The sequence below is a fragment of the Lynx rufus genome, unplaced genomic scaffold (genome assembly GCF_022079265.1).
Source record: "Lynx rufus isolate CCGP_SWC_20201006 ecotype Redwood Valley unplaced genomic scaffold, mLynRuf1.p SCAF_24, whole genome shotgun sequence".
Taxonomy (NCBI): domain Eukaryota; kingdom Metazoa; phylum Chordata; class Mammalia; order Carnivora; family Felidae; genus Lynx; species Lynx rufus.
In genome coordinates this window covers 14,720,697-14,736,875 of record NW_025814839.1, presented here as the reverse complement: position 1 = coordinate 14,736,875, position 16,179 = coordinate 14,720,697, and the positions used below count along the sequence as shown (strand labels likewise).

Sequence of the window (16,179 nt, the reverse complement as noted above, 5' to 3'; positions counted from 1 at the left end):
GCCTCCTGCACCGTGTATGTGACCTGTGTGTGCTGGCTGGGGAGAGCAGTGGGGGCAGCTGCCTGGGGGAAGCTGGGCTCCCTGGTCCACAACCTTTCTCAGGTGACAGGTGCTTTGGGGTGACCTGACCTGCAGGAGGGAGGCTTCTGGTCTGAGTCGTCCTCTACCAGCAGGGGGCAGCAGAGCTGCAGCAGGAGCAGCAGGACAGAGGCTGGGGCTGCCCAGGTGGAGCCTCACAGGGACACCAGGCCTGGGGGGCAGCAGGTGTTCAGGGTTCAGTCCTCACAAGCTATCCAGACAATGTGACCTGTCTCCACAAGATGCAGGGGCCTTGTTCTGAGGCTGACACACACTGTGACACCCAGGACACTGATGAAATTGTTGACACCGTGAATTCCTCACCTGGGAAATGCAGGTCGCCACCCCATCCACCAGTGTCCTGAGGGAGCTGACTCATCTGTGACAGGCATGTGGAGAACACCCTGACCACTCACCCTCTGCCTCTCCTTCCCTACTACCACTCAGACCCAGGGCTGCAGCGTCCGGGCTCAGGAGTGTCTCAGGGGGCACTCGGAGTCCCTGGTCCCAGGCAGGAGCATCCACAGTGTCCCTGTGAGGCCGTCTCCAGAATGAAATGGATTCTCACTACCTGACGCCACAGCTCTGGTCCCAGGGCTGTCCTTGGTTCAGTGACAGGGTCCAGCTCCCTGCAGGGACCCTGGCTCTGGCTCCAAAGCTCACCCATGTGGGAAGACATAACCCTGGGGACCCTAACAAGACATGGAGCTTGATGGTGGTTTTTTAAGTCAGGGATGGCTTCTCACAAAATCTGTACCATTTCATCTAACACTGATGAAACAAAAAAGAAAAAAGTGCCTAGACAATGCCAATTGCTCCTCTGCTGTAGGATGGGGGTGTCAGAGAGATGAAGGTACCACGTGACAATAGACTGGAAGGACTGATGAATCTCCAACAGCGGTGGTTGTTGAACAAGTGGACCCTCACAGATAAAATGATGAACAAATATTCTAATGATAACGCTCCACATTCTAAGACATGCCAAGTGCCTCTGGGGGGTGCAGTGGAAACATGATGCAGGAGGAGGAGAAACTGAGGCCACAGGACCACCTTGCCCTGAATCAGGTGTTGTCTGTATCCCTCAGAGCGCCCATCCCAGCCCCACAGCCAGGCTCCCGAAAGACCACAGAGGGAGGCAAGCCCAGACTCCAAGCAGGATGATTTCAGAACATTGTCATGTGGTCTGATTCCATGAATGTGACTGTGATTCCACACCTTGAATGCCAAGGCTGGTGGTCTGACCTGAGAGCTGTTTGGAGGAAGCTGGGGCTCCCCCCTTCAGTCACATGTTCTGACCTCACAAGTGGCTTATCAGTTAGGAGCCCTAGAAATGGAGGAGATTTGCATAAGTACTAACAATCACAGTCCCAAGGACCTGGAAGGCAATAAGAGAGGCTGGGTGGAACCCAGCAGTGTTGTGGGTCTCAGGAGGCAGAGCTCTGGGCATCTCCACCATGGCCTGGACCCCTCTCCTGCTCCCCCTCCTTACTCTTTGCACAGGTGCTGTCCCCAGGACCCTGCACACGCCAAGCCCCCACAGGACTGAGCTGTACCTGAACCGAACCCTGAGCTCAGACTGGCACAGTCTCAGTATTGAGTCCCTGGAATAATCCCCTGAACCCCATGCCAACCCCTCCTCTTTTGTCTTTTCAGGATTCGTGGCCTCCAGTGAGGTGACTCAGCCGCCCTCAGTGTCAGTGGCCCTGGGACAGACGGCTAGAATCACCTGCTCTGGAGATATGATGGAGAAAAAATATACCAATTGGCACCAGCAGAAGCCAGGTCAAGCCCCCATACAGATCATTTATAAGGATAGTGAGCGGCCCTCAGGGATTCCTGACCGATTCTCTAGCTCCAGTTCAGGGAAAACAGTCACCCTGACCATCAGCGGGGCCCGGGCCGAAGACGAGGCTGACTATTACTGTCAGTCTTATGACATCAGTAGTAACGCTCACAGTGACACAGGCAGATGGGGAAGTGAGACACAAACCCTTCCCCATCTGTGTCATACTCTCCTCCTGCCCCAAGAATACTGTGCATAAAGCTATCAGTAGGCCTGGCCCAGGTCCCCCGATCTGAGATCTGGAGTCTGTCCCCTTACTCTTCACCCTCCAGACAGACTCTGCACGGTGTGGATCAGCAGGGGATTCGTAAACAGTCATTAGAACTAGATTTCCTCCATTACTGTGGGTGAAGGGTTGAATGAATTGTGAGGAGCAGATATGAATGGCATTTTTCAAGACAAAACGTTTTGAGAACTCCCTAATGAAACGCTCTGATATTTAAAAATACACTGGATAAATTGACAGCAGATAGGATGCTGCAGAAGAGGAGAAGAGTGAATCTGATGTCAAGCAATTTAAACTACTTAAAATGAAACAGAGCCAAACACTTAAAAATATGAATATAAGCCAGGTACCTGTAGGACAACTTCACGCCACCCAGAGGGTGTGCAGTGTAGGAGCAGAGGGAGAGCAGGGAAGGAACCGAGACTGAATAACAAACTAGTTAAGAAGTAATCTGCAAAAGGCTTCAAATTCGGTGAACCACATGAACTAATGTATTCAAGAGGCTCAACAATGCTGAGGCACAGGGATCATGAGAGACAGCACAACACACATTGTAATGAAATTGCCACAAACCAATGATGCAGACCTTCTCACAGCCAGAGAGGACCGATGTGTTCCCTACAGAGGAACCAACTTCATGGTGGGAGCACATTTCTCATTACAGCCATGTAAGCGAAAGAACAGGGAGCAATGTCTTCACAATCCTCATAGAAAATACTATCAGCTTTGATCTTTACTCAGTGAAAACGTCATTGAAAACTGAAGAGCACCTAAAACATTTTCAGACTGCAAACCTCACAGGACCGGTCACCTGCAGCCCCTCAGCACAAGCAATAGGAAAGGATTCCCCCTTGGACAGCAGGAAAGGATGACAAAAGGAAATGGGCAGCTACACAAAAATATAAAAAAACATCAGGAATTATTACTACATGATAAATATAACTAATAATGTTATTAGTTAATGTCTATAAAAGATAAGTGCTTAAAGAAAATAACAGCAATATGTTTGATTTGTAATGGCTGTACAAATAAAACATTTGACAGTGAGAAGCAAAACTGATAGGGGAGATGAGACCATGTTATGACGTCCTTATCATGTACGTGAGTGATGTCATGTCAATGGGATGTACTTTGATAAGACAGGAGGTGAGGACTGTGAACCCTAAAGAGACCTCTAAAATAAAACCAGTTTAATAAACAAAGAGTTATACCTAATAAGGTGCATTACTTAGTATTGTCTGGAGAATATAGATCCAATAAAGAATGTGTATCATGTACATGTCTGAGTATATTTATCTGTGATGCACAGAGACAGTGGGAGAGAGAGACAATGACATTGAGAAATGGTTCATGCAATCATAGAGTGGCAGGTCTGGAAGCTGCAGGAAGGACAGAAGGCTGGAGGTTGAAGTCAGGATGATGTTGCAGACTTTAATCCAAATTTAGTCTGAACGATAGAAATGCTAAGAGGAGACAGAAAAGAAAACTGAAGGATCCAAATCAAACTTCTAGAGATGAAAACGACATCTCAGGCTGCAAACACAAGGGTTGAGCTTAGCAGGTGACATGAGGAGGAGACGTGAGGGAAACTGAGGACACAGCACAGACTCTGCAGAGTAAAAGGCACAAAAAGACTTTAAAGTGAGCAGAGCAGCACTGAGTGTAGGAAACTTCAGCCATGGATACACAAGTGATTGTGTTCCCAGGGAGTGAAGGTGTGGAGGTAAACAAGAATATTGGAGGAGTTATTGCCACAAATGCTCTAAATTTCATGAAAATTCAAAACCAACAGATTCCAAATTCTTGAGAACCCCAAGCACAAGAAATAGAGGAAAAAACTACACAAAATCCCCATCAGTACCACATTGTTTAAGGCAGAGAAAAAGAGACAGTTTAAAGTCAGTGGAGAGGAAACTCAGTTGGTTCAGGGGAACAATGACAAGGATTCTGATAGATTCCTCATTAGCAGAAATGCACATGAGAGGGCAGCGATTAACATCTTTAAAATACTGAATAAACAAGGGTTGCCTGGGTGGCTCAGTCAGTTAAATGTCTGACTATTTAGTTTTCCCTGGTTATGATCTTACGGTTCGTGAGATCGAGCCCTGAGTTGAGCTCTGTGCTGACAGCACGGAGCCTGCTTGGGATTCTCTGTCTGTCAGTCTGTCTGTCTCTCTCTCATTGTCTCTCTCTCTTTCTCAAAGAAATAAACATTAAAAAAAATTAATTACTAAAAAAAAAGGTATAAACAAAAAAAATCCTTTTTTAAAAATTATTTTATTTCCAGGATAGTTAACACACAGTGTTACATTAGGTTCAGGTGTACAATATAATGATTCAATAATTCTATACATTACTCAATGCTCATCATGATAAATGTATCATTTTTTTTAATTTACATGCAAGTTAGTTAGCATATAGTGCTATAATGATTTCAGAAGTAGATTCCAGTGATTCATCCCCAATGTATAATACCCAGTGCTCACCCCAAAAGTGTCCTCCCTAATGCCCCTTACCCATTTAGCCCATCCTCCCACAACCTCTCCATTAATCTTCAGTTTGTTCTCTGTATTTAAAAGTCCCTTGTGTTTTGTCCCCCTCCCTGTTTTTACATTATTTTTGCTTCCCTTCCATTATGCTCATTTTTTTTTATCTTAAATTCCTCATATGAGTGAAGTTTTATGATATTTGTCTATCTCCAACTGGCTAGTTTTGCCTAGCATAATACATTCTAGTTCTAGCCATGTAGTTGCAAATGGTGAGATTTCATTCTTTTTCATTGCCAAGTAATACTCCATTGTATATAACACATCTTCTTTATTCATTCATTCGTTGATGGACATTTGGGCTCTTCCCATACTTTGGCTATTGTCAGTAGTGCTGCTATCAATATTGGGGTGCATGTGCCCCTTTGAAACAGCATACCTGTATCCCTTGGATAAATACCTAGTAGTGTAGTTGCTGGGTCATGGGGTAGTTCTATTTTTAGTTTTTTGAGGAACCTCCATACTGTTTTCCAGAATGACTGAACCAGTTTGCATTCCCACCAGCAGTAAAAGATCCTCTTTCTCTGCATCCTTCCCAACATCTGTTGTTGCCTGTGTTGTTAATGTTAGCCATTCTGACAGGTGTGAGGTGGTATCTCATTGTGGTTTTGACTTCTATTTCCCCGATGATGAGTGATGTTGAGCATTTTTTCATGTGTCGGTTGGCCATCTGGATGTCTTCTTTGGAGAAGTGTCTATTCATGTCTTTTGCCCATTTCTTCACTGGATTATTTGGTTTTTTGGGTGTTGAGTTTGATAAGTTCTCTATAGATTTTGGATGCTAACCCTTTATCTGATATGTCATTTGCAAATATCTTCTCCTGTTCTGTCAGTTGCCTTTTAGTTTTACTGATTAATTCCTTACCTGTGCAAGAAGCCTTTTATCTTGGTAAGGTCCCAATAGTTCATTTTTGCTTTTGTTTCCCTTGCCTCTGAAGACATGTTGAGTAAGAAGTTGCTGCAGCCAAGGTCAAAGAGATTTTGCCTGCTTTCTCCTCAAGGATTTTGATGGCTTCCTGTCTTACATTTAAGTCTTTCATCCATTTTGAGTTTATTTTTGTGGATGGTGTAAGAAATAGGTCCAGGTTCATTCTTCTGCATGCCGCTGTCCAGTTTTCCCAGCACCATTTCCTGAAGAGACTGTCTTTATTCCATTGGATATTCTTTCCAGTTTTGTCAAAGATTAGTTGGCCATACACTTGTGGGTCCATTTCTGGATTTTCTATTCTGTTCCATTGATCTGAGTGTCTGTTTTTGTGACAGTACCATACTGTCTTGATGATTACACTCTTGTAATACATCTTAAAGTCCGGGATGGTAATGCCTCCAGCTTTGGTTTTCTTTTTTGGGACTGTTTTGACTATTCGGGGTGTTTTCTGGTTCCATAAAGATTTTAGGATTGTTTGTTCTAGCTCTGCGAAGAATGCTGGTGTTATTTTGATCGGGATTGCATTGAATGTGTATATTGCTTTGGGTAGTATTGACATTTTAACAATATTTGTTCTTCCAATCCATGAACATGGGATATTTTTCCATTTTTTTGTGTGTCTTCTTCAATTTCTGTCATAAGCTTTTTTTCGTTTTTGGTGTATAAATTTTTCACTTCTTTGGTTAGATTTATTCCTAGGTTTATGGTTTTTGGTGCAATTGTAAATGGGTTCGATTCTTTCATTTCTCTTTCTGTTGCTTTATTATAGGTATATAGGAATGCAACTGATTTCTGTGGATTGATTTTATATCCTATGACTTTGTTGAATTCATGGATCAGTTCTAGCAGTTTTTTGGTGGAATCTTTTGGATTTTCCATATAGAGCATCATGTCATCTGCAAGGAGTGAAAGTTTGACTTCCTCCTTGCTGATTTGGATGCCTTTATTTCTTTGTGTTGTCTGACTGCTGAGATTAAGACTTCCAATACTATGTTGAAGAACAGTGGAGAGAGTGGACATCCCTGCGGTGTTCCTGACCTTGGGGGGAAAGCTCTCAGTATTTTCCCATTGAGGATGATATTAGCAGTGAGTCTTTCATATATGATGTTTATGATCTTGAGGTACACTCCTTCTATCCCTACATTCTTGAGGGTTTTTATCAAAAAAGGATGCTGTACTTTGTCAAATGCTTTCTCTGCATCTATTGAGAGGATCATGTGGTTCTTGTCCTTTCTTTTATGGATGTGATGTATCACATTGATTGTTTTGCAAACATTGAACCATCCCTGCATTCCAGCTATAAATCCAACTTGATCATGGTGAATAATTCTTTTCATGTATTGTTGGATCCAATTGGCTAATGTCTTGTTGAGGATTTTTGCATCCATGTTCATTAGGAAAATTGGTCTGTAGTTCTCCTTTTTGGTAGGGGTCTTTGGTTTTGGAATCAAGGTAATTCTGGCTTCACAGAATGAGTTTGGAACTTTTCCTTCCATTTCTATTTTTTGGAACAGCTTCAAAAGTATAGATGTTAACTCTTCTTTAAATGTTTGGTAGAATTCCCCTGGAAAGCCATCCGGCCCTGGACTCTTATTTTTTTGGAGACTTTTGATTACTAATTTGATTTCTTTACTGGTTATGGATCTGTTCAAATTTTATATTTCTTCTTGTTTCAGTTTTGGTAGTTTATATGTTTCTAGGAATCTGTCCATTTCTTCCAGATTGTCCTTTTTTCTGGCATAAAATTTCTCATAATATTCTCTTACTATTGTTTGTATTTCTGCTGTGTCAGTTGTGATCTCTCCTCTTTCATTCTTGATTTTATTTGGGTCCTTTCCTTTTTCTTTTTGATCAGACTGACTAGTGGTATATCAATTTTGTTAATTCTTTCAAAGAACCAGCTCCTGGTTTCATTGATCTGTTCTACTGTTTTGTTTGCTTGTTTGTTTGTTTGTTTGTTTCGATAGCATTGATTTCTACTCTAATCTTTATTATTCTCCATCTTTGCTGGTTTGGGGTTTTATTTGCTGTTCTTTTTCCAGTTCTTTAAGGTGTAAGATTAGGTTATGTATTTGAGACCTTTCTTTCTTCTTTAGGAAGGCCTAGATTGCTATATACTTCCCTCTTATGACTGCCTTTGCTGCGTCCCAGAGGTTTTGGGCTGTGATGTTCTCATTTTCATTGGCTTCTATGTACTTTTTAATTTCCTTTTTAACTTCTTGGTTAGCCCATACATTCTTTAGTAGGATGTTCTTTAGTCTCCAAGTATTTGTTATCGTTCCACATTTTTTCTTGTGGTTGATTTTGGTTTTATAGCGTTGTGGTCTGAAAATCTGCATGTTATGATCTCGATCTTTTTGTACTTGTTGAGGGGTGATTTGTGCCCCAGTATGTGATCTATTCTGGAGAATGTTCCACATGCACTAGAGAAGAATTTGTATCCTGATGCTTTAGAATGAAATGTTCTGAATGTATCTGTTAAGTCCATCTGGTCCACTGTGTCATTCAAAACCAGTTTCCTTGTGGATTTTCTGTTTAGATGATCTGTCCATTGTTGTAAGTGGGGTGTTGAAGTCCTCTACTATTATGGTATGAGTATCAATGAGTTTCTGTATGTGTGCAATTCATTGATTTATATATTTGGGTTCTACCACGTTTGGAGCATAAATGTTTACAATTGTTAGGTCTTCTTGGTGGATAGACCCCTTAATTGTGATATAATACCCTTCTTCATCTCTTGTCACAGTATTTATTTTAAAATCTAGATTTCTGTAGGTGCCTGAGTGGCTCAGTCAGTTAAGCATCTGGCTTCAGCTCAGGTCATGATCTCACGGTTCATGGGTTCAAGAAAGACCTGCATCAGGCTCTGTGCTGACAGCTCAGAGCCTGGAGCCTGCTTGAGATTCTGTCTCACTTTATCTCTGCCCCTCCCTTGCTCACACTCCATCTGTTTGTGTGTGTGTGTGTGTGTGTGTGTGTGTGTGTCTGTCTCTCAAAAATAAATAAACATTAAAAAAAATTTTTTTTAAATAAACATCCAGAATCCTGGGAAATTGGAAGATGCCAGTGGAGAATGTCTGTATGTATGCTGGGCCAGAAGTTGCTGGAAACAGCTGGTCTCCAGGAGCAGAGAGGAAAGGAAGTGGGATATCTCGTTTCCAGGGTGATCCTATTCCCATTTGAAATGTCAAGCTGGAACAGAGAAACATTCAATCTCTCTCTGCAGGGCTTTCTCTGGACTGGGGCCAGCTTCCCTGTTCATGCACCTGGGGAGGAGAGGAGCCAGCCCCAGGCTCAGCAACTAGTTCAGAGGCGAAGTCCACAGTGGGAGAAAGCAATCCCCTCCCTGGAGGGCTGTGGGAAGAAGATATATAACTGTTCAAAGGACAAAGACTGCCTGTGCCCACCACCCAGAAACTGTATACTGGAGGCATGGAGTGGCAGTTCCTTGGAATTGGGGCATGGAACGGGATCTTTTAAGACATTGGGGTTTAAATCCCAGCCAAGTGCCAGGGAGGCATGGGAGTCGGTGGAGCAGGACAAACTGCCTCGATTGCACCAGTGGCACAGTGAAGACTGCCTGAACAGAGTAGTTTGGGACACCCAGTCCATGGAGGAGAGACTGGGGTGTCGCCATTTTTCTCCCCATCACCAACAAGTGGGGCTTCAGGGAATGACAGCAGGCCTATAGTGGAGGCGGGACACATCTACACCAATCCATGCCCCTCCGTGCCTGATAACTGGTATTTACTGGCACGGGATTGATGCTGAAGAGCTAGACAGCCTCTCCTCCAGACCAGCACTGCCACCAGTTCCAACGCACCCAGCAGTTTTGCATTTTCCTGATTTAATTATCAGACAATTCTTATTATATACATATTTTTTTCCCTTTTTCCATTTTCTTATCTCTTCCCTCCTCTAGTCTGGTTATTCTGGTTGTTGGTGTGTTTAAGCAGACATATTTAATCTATTCTCTTTATACCTGTTCTACATCTCCTTTGTTTTCCTTTCTCTCTCTTTCTCTGGATTAAGCCATATAGTTTCTCTGTCTGGTCAATTGTCTTTTCTGTTCTTTTCTTTTTCCTCACCCCTGTCGTATCTCTCTTTGTATGGGATAAGGCCTCTTCCATTAGCACCACCTCCACCCTGTTGTGTACTTGTAACTGGTGTTTCTGGGTTTTTGCTTTTGGTGAGTTTGTTTTTGTTTTTTGTTGGTTTGTTTGTTTTCCTCTCCAGGGATACTGCAGGGAAAAAATCAAAGCACACCTGGTGGAGGGTCCAAAACATTACTACAAGTAGGCATATTAAAGCAACCAAAGTCACAAAAACAGAGAGCAAGTAACACACTCCAAAAAAAAAAAAAAAAAACCACCTCGTGAAGGGCCAGGCCCTGGACAGTGAATAGAGTAGTGCTCACAGGTGCAGGGCACATAACAAGATTTTAAAACACATAAGGGACAGAAAACTAGCCAACATGATGAAATGGAAGAATTCTCCTCAAAAGAAATTTCAGGAAGACATGACAGCTAAAGAGTTGATCAAAACAGGTATCAAAAATACAACTGAACAAGAATTTAGAATAATAGTCATAAGATTAATCACTGGGCCTGAAAAAAGCATAGAAGACAGCAGAGAATCTATTTCTGCAGAGATCAAGGATCTAAACAAATAGTCATGATGAATTTAAAAACGTTGTAAATGAGGTGCAAAATAAACTAGAGGTGGTGACAGCAAAGATTGAAGAGGCAGATGGGAGAATAGGTGAAATAGGAAATAAAATTATGGAAAAAGATGAAGCTGAGAAAAAGATTAAAAATTTCTAGACCATGAGGGGATAATTAGAGAACTAAGTGATTCAATAAAACAGAATAATATCCATATCATAGGAGTCGAAGAAGAAGAAGAAGAAGAAGAAGAAGAAGAAGAAGAAGAGAGAAAGGGGCAGAAGGTGTACTTGAACAAATCATAGCTGAGAACTTTTCCAGTCTGGGGAAGGAAACAGACATTGAAATCCAGGAGACACAGAGAACTCCCATCAGACGTAACAGGAATCGATCTTCTGCATGACATATAATAGTGAAACTGGCAAAATACAAAGATAAAGAGAGAATTCTGAAAGCAGGTAGGGACAAAAGGGCCTTAACCTACAAGGCTAGACACATAAGGGTAGTAGCAGAACTATCCACTGAAACTTGGCATGCCAGAAGGGAGTGACAGGAAATATTCAAAGTGCTGAATAGGAAAAAAAAATATGCAGCCAAGGATCCTTTATCCAGCAAGGCTGTCATTCAGAATAGGAGGAGAGTTAAAGATTTTCCCAGACAAACAAAAACTGAAGGAATTCATCACCACTAAACCAGACCTACAGGAGATCCTAAAGGGGATTCTGTGAGTGGAATGTTACAAAGATCACAAAGGACCAGAGACATCACTACAAGCATGAAACATACAGATAACACAATGATTCTAAATCCATATCTTTCAATAATTAACACTGAATGTAAATGGACTAAATGCTCCAATCAAAACACATGGGGTATCAGAATGGATAGAAACACAAGACCCATCTATTTGCTGTCTACAAGAGACCCATTTTAGACCTGAGGACACCTTCAGATTGAAAGTGAGGGGATGGTGAGGTGCCTGGGTGGCTCAGTCAGTTGAGTGTCTGACTTCGGCTTAGGTCATGATCTCATGGTTTGTGGGTTCGATCCCCACTTCGGGTTCTGTGCTGACAGCTCAGAGCCTGGAGCCTGCTACTATTCTGTGTCTGTTCATACTCTGTGCCTCTGCCTCTCAAAAATAAATAAAGATTAAAAATTAAGAAAAAAAAAGTGAGGGGATTAAGAACCATTTATCAGGCTACTGGAAGTCAAAAGAAAGCTGGAGTACCCATACTTATATCAGACAAACTAGATTTTAAACTAAAGGCAGTAACAAGAGATGAAGAAGGGCATTATATCATAATTATGGGGTCTATCCATCAATAAGAGCTAACAATTATAAATTCAGGAGCACCGAATTCAGAAGCACCCAAATATATAAAACAATTAATCACAAACATAAGCAATCTTACCGATAAGAATGCAGTAATTGCAGGGGACTTTAATACTCCACTTACAGGTATGGATGGATCATATAAGCAGAAAATCAATAAAGAAACAATGGCTCTGAATAATACACTGGACCAGATGGATTTGACAGATATATTCAGAGCTTTTCATCCTAAAGCTGCAGAATACACATTCTTCTCGAGTACACATGGAATATTCTCCAAGATAGATCACATACTGGGTCACAAAACAGCCCTCAATAAATATGAAATAATTAACCATACCATGCACATTTTTATTTTTTTAATTTTTTTAATTTTTTTATTTTTTTTTCAATATATGAAATTTATTGTCAAATTGGTTTCCATACAACACCCAGTGCTCATCCCAAAAGGTGCCCTCCTCAATACCCATCACCCACCCTCCCTCCCTCCCACCCCCCATCAACCCTCAGTTTGTTCTCACTTTTTAAGAGTCTCTTATGCTTTGGCTCTCTCCCATTCTAACCTCTTTTTTTTTTTCCTGCCCCTCCTCCATGGGTTTCTGTTAAGTTTCTCAGGATCCACATAAGAGTGAAACCATATGGTATCTGTCTTTCTCTGTATGGCTTATTTCACTTAGCATAACACTGTCCAGTTCCATCCATGTTGCTACAAAGGGCCATATTTCGTTCTTTCTCATTGCCATGTAGTACTCCATTGTGTATATAAACCACAATTTCTTTATCCATTCATCAGTTGATGGACATTTAGGCTCTTTCCATAATTTAGCTATTGTTGAGAGTGCTGCTATGAACATTGGGGTACAAGTGCCCCTATGCATCAGTACTCCTGTATCCCTTGGGTAAATTCCCAGCAGTGCTATTGCTGGGTCATAGGGTAGGTCTATTTTTAATTTTCTGAGGAACCTCCACACTGCTTTCCAGAGTGGCTGCACCAATTTGCATTCCCACCAACAGTGCAAGAGGGTTCCCATTTCTCCACATCCTCTCCAGCATCTATAGTCTCCTGATTTGTTCATTTTGGCCACTCTGACTGGCGTGAGGTGATATCTGAGTGTGGTTTTGATTTGTATTTCCCTGATGAGGAGCGACGTTGAGCATCTTTTCATGTGCCTGTTGACCATGCACATTTTTAGATCACAATGCTATGAAACTAGAAATCAACCACAGGAAAAAGTTTGGAAAACCTCCAAATGCATGGAGGTTAAAGAACATCCTACTAAAGAATAAATGGGTCAACCAGGCAATTAAAGCAGAATTTAAAAATATATGGAAACAAATGAAAATGAAAATGCGATGGTCCAAACCCTTTGGGATGCAGCAAAAGCAGTCCTAAGAAGAAAATACATTGTAATCCAGGCCTATCTCAAGAAACAAGAATAATCCCAAATACAAAATCTAACAGCACACCTAAAAGAACTAGAAGCAAAACAACAAAGAAACACAAAGGCCAGCAAAAGAAGAGAAAAAGATCAGAGTGGAAATAAAATAAATAGAATAAAACTAAAACAGATCGATGAAACTAAGAGATGTTTTTTTGAAAAAATAAACCAAATTGATAACCCACCAGCCAGACTTCTCAAAAAGAAAACAGAGAAGACCCAAATAGATAAAATCACGAATTAAAATGGACTTATCACAACCAATCTTTCAGAAATACAAACAATTATCAGAGAATTCTAGGAAAAATTATATGCCAACCGGACAACCTGGAAGAAATGGACACATTCCTAGATACCCACACACTACCAAAACTCAAATGGGAAGAAATAGAAAATTTGAACAGACCCATAACTAGTGAAGAAATTGAATCAGTTATCAAAAATCTCCCAACAAATAAGAGTCCTGGGCCAGATGGCTTCGCTGGGAATTCTACCAGACATTTAAAGCAGAGTTAATACCTATCCTTCTCAAGCTGTTCCAAAAAATAGAAATGGAAGGAAAGCTTTAAGACTCATTCTATGAAGCCAGCATTACTTTGATTCCCAAAAGACAGAGACCCCACAAAACAGGAATTACAGGCCAGTATCCTTGATGAACATGAATGCAAAAATTCTCAACAAGATACTAGCAAATCAAATCCAACAGCATATGAAAAGAATGATTCACCATGATCAAGTGGGATTCATTCCTGGGCTGCAGGGCTCGTTCAATATTTGCAAAACAATCAATGTGATATATCACATCAATAAAAGAAAGGACAAGAACCACATGATCCTCTCAATAGATGCAGAAAAAGCATTTTCCTTAACACAGCATTCTTTCTTAATAAAATACAGCATCCTTTCTTAATAAAAACCCTCAAGAAATTCGGGATAGAAGGAACATACCTAAACATCATAAAAGCCATATGTGAAAAGCCTACAGCTAATATCATACTCAATGGGGAAAAACTGAGAACTTTCCCCCTGAGATCAGGAACATGACAGGGATGTCCACTCTCACCACTGTTATTTAACATAGTGTTGGAAGTCCTAGCCTCATCAGTGAGACAACCAAACAAAATAAAAGGCATCCAAGTTGGGAAAGAAGAAGCCAAACTTTCACTTTTCACAGAACATGAAACTCTATATTGAAAACCCAAAAGACTCCACCAAAAGACTACTAGAACTGATACATTAATTCATCAAAGTTGCAGGGTACAAAATCAATGTACAGAAATCGGTTGCATTTCTGTACACCAATAATGAGGCAACAGAAAGAGAAATCAAGAAATTGAACCCATTTACAATTGCACCAAGAACCACAAAATACCTAGGAATAAACCCAACAAAAGATGTAAAAGATCTGTATGCTGAAAACTATGGAAAGCTTATGAAGGAAATTGAAGAAGACACAAAGAAATGGAAAAACATTCCAAGCTCATGGATTGGAAGAATAAATATTGTTAAAATGCCAATACCACCCAAAGCAATCTATACATTCAATGCAATCCCTATCAAAATAGCACCAGCATTCTTCTTAAAGCTAGAACAAACAATCCTAAAATTTGTATGGAACCACAAAAAGACCTGAATAGCCAAAGTAATATTGAAGAAGAAAACCAAAGTGGGAGGCATCACAATCCCAGACTGTAGCCTCTGCTACAAAGCTGTAATCATCAAGACAGTATGGTATTGGCACAAAAACAGACACATAGACCAATGGAATAGAATAGAGACTCCAGAATTGGACCCACAAATGTATGGCCAACTAATCTTTGACAAATCAGGAAAGAGTATCCAATGGAAAAAAGACAATCTCTTTAGCAAATGGTGCTGGGAGAACTGGACAGCAACATGCAGAAGAATGAAACTAGACCACTTTCGTATACCACACTCAAAAACAAACTCAAAACGGATGAAAGACCTAAATGTGAGGCAGGAAACCATCAAAACCCTAGAGGAGAAAGCAGGTAACATTACCTCTTTGACCTCCGCCACAGAAATTCCTTGCTTGACACATCTCCAAAGGCAAGGGAATTAAAAGCAAAAATGAACTATTGGGACCTCATCAAGATAAAAAGCTTCTGTACTGCAAAGGAAACAATCAACAAAACTAAAAGGCAACCGACAGAATGGGAGAAGATATCTGCAAATGACATATCAGATGAAAGGTTAGTATACAAAATCTATGAAGAACTTAGCAAACTCCACACCCAAAAAACAAATAATCCAGTGAAGAAATGGGCAGAAGACATGAATACACACTTTTCCAAAGAAGACATCAGATGGCCAACAGGCACATGAAAAGATGCTCAATGTCATTCATCATCAGAGAAAAACAAATGAAAATCACAATGAGATATCACCTCACACCGATCAGAATGGCTAACATTAATAACAGCAAACAGTGAATGTTGGCAAGGATGTGGAGAAAGGGGAACCCTTTTGCACTGTTGGTGGGAATGCAAAAGTATATTTTGAAACCACTTTTTCCACATCACTACAGGGTCTAGAACCTGGATCAAGCTTACTTGACAAGAGCAAGACTGTTATGCCCCATGTCCCAGGTGGCCCAGTAGGACCTGGGGAGACAAAGGGAGGAAGTGAGATTTTCTACAGTGGCTTAGACTCGGAGTCTGTGACACTCAGTGAGCACACAGTCTCCTGAGGAGGGGTACTTCATAAGATGCAGCTGAGGTGGGTCAGGGTGGGGCCCACGCATCTGCATGTGGAACAGCTCCCAGATGCCTGTGGTGCTGATCCTCCAGGACCACACACTGGGTGGCCTCACTCCCACTCCCCTGCTCCCAGCACAAGTGAGAGGCCCCCAGGGAGGCACAGTGTGCAGCACAGATGCCCTGCTCTCTCCCACCCAGGGTCCGTGGGGTCAGGTGCTTGCCCTCACTTCTGTCCACAGGGCTGGGCCAGTCATTCTGACTCAGCCTTCCTTTATTCCCCCAGGCCCCTCTCGTGAGGCCCCTCTCCTCTGCTCTCCTCTCCTCTCCTCTCTTCTCACAAGCTCCATGTCTCCCCTGACCTGAGCCTGCCTCGCTCCATGTAGGTTGCTCTGAGCAGGCCCA

The 16,179-nt window shown here is 41.7% G+C and overlaps 2 protein-coding genes and 2 gene segments (V, D, J or C); all 4 read left to right on the top strand.

The window, feature by feature from the left end:
- LOC124518350 (immunoglobulin lambda-1 light chain-like) overlaps nt 1-16,179 on the top strand; it is a 677,956-nt gene that overhangs the window by 448,162 nt on the left and 213,615 nt on the right.
- The window catches only part of LOC124518353 (immunoglobulin lambda-1 light chain-like), a 721,987-nt gene that overhangs the window by 524,922 nt on the left and 180,886 nt on the right, over nt 1-16,179 (top strand). The window contains exons 1-2 of one of the 6 annotated variants that reach the window (XM_047088337.1): nt 1,482-1,578; nt 1,732-2,029. The exons of 4 other annotated variants lie outside the window; for them this stretch is intronic. In XM_047088337.1, the coding sequence (XP_046944293.1) occupies nt 1,533-1,578; nt 1,732-2,029 (344 nt within the window). In that variant the 5' untranslated portion in view covers nt 1,482-1,532. Of the gene's footprint in view, nt 1-1,481; nt 1,579-1,731; nt 2,030-16,179 lie in introns of those variants that run through there. One more of the 6 variants, XM_047088338.1, reaches the window with a different exon arrangement.
- The window catches only part of LOC124518352 (immunoglobulin lambda-1 light chain-like), a 550,070-nt gene that overhangs the window by 367,722 nt on the left and 166,169 nt on the right, over nt 1-16,179 (top strand). The gene's annotated exons all lie outside the window — the stretch shown is intronic.
- The window catches only part of LOC124518351 (immunoglobulin lambda-1 light chain-like), a 345,374-nt gene that overhangs the window by 185,671 nt on the left and 143,524 nt on the right, over nt 1-16,179 (top strand).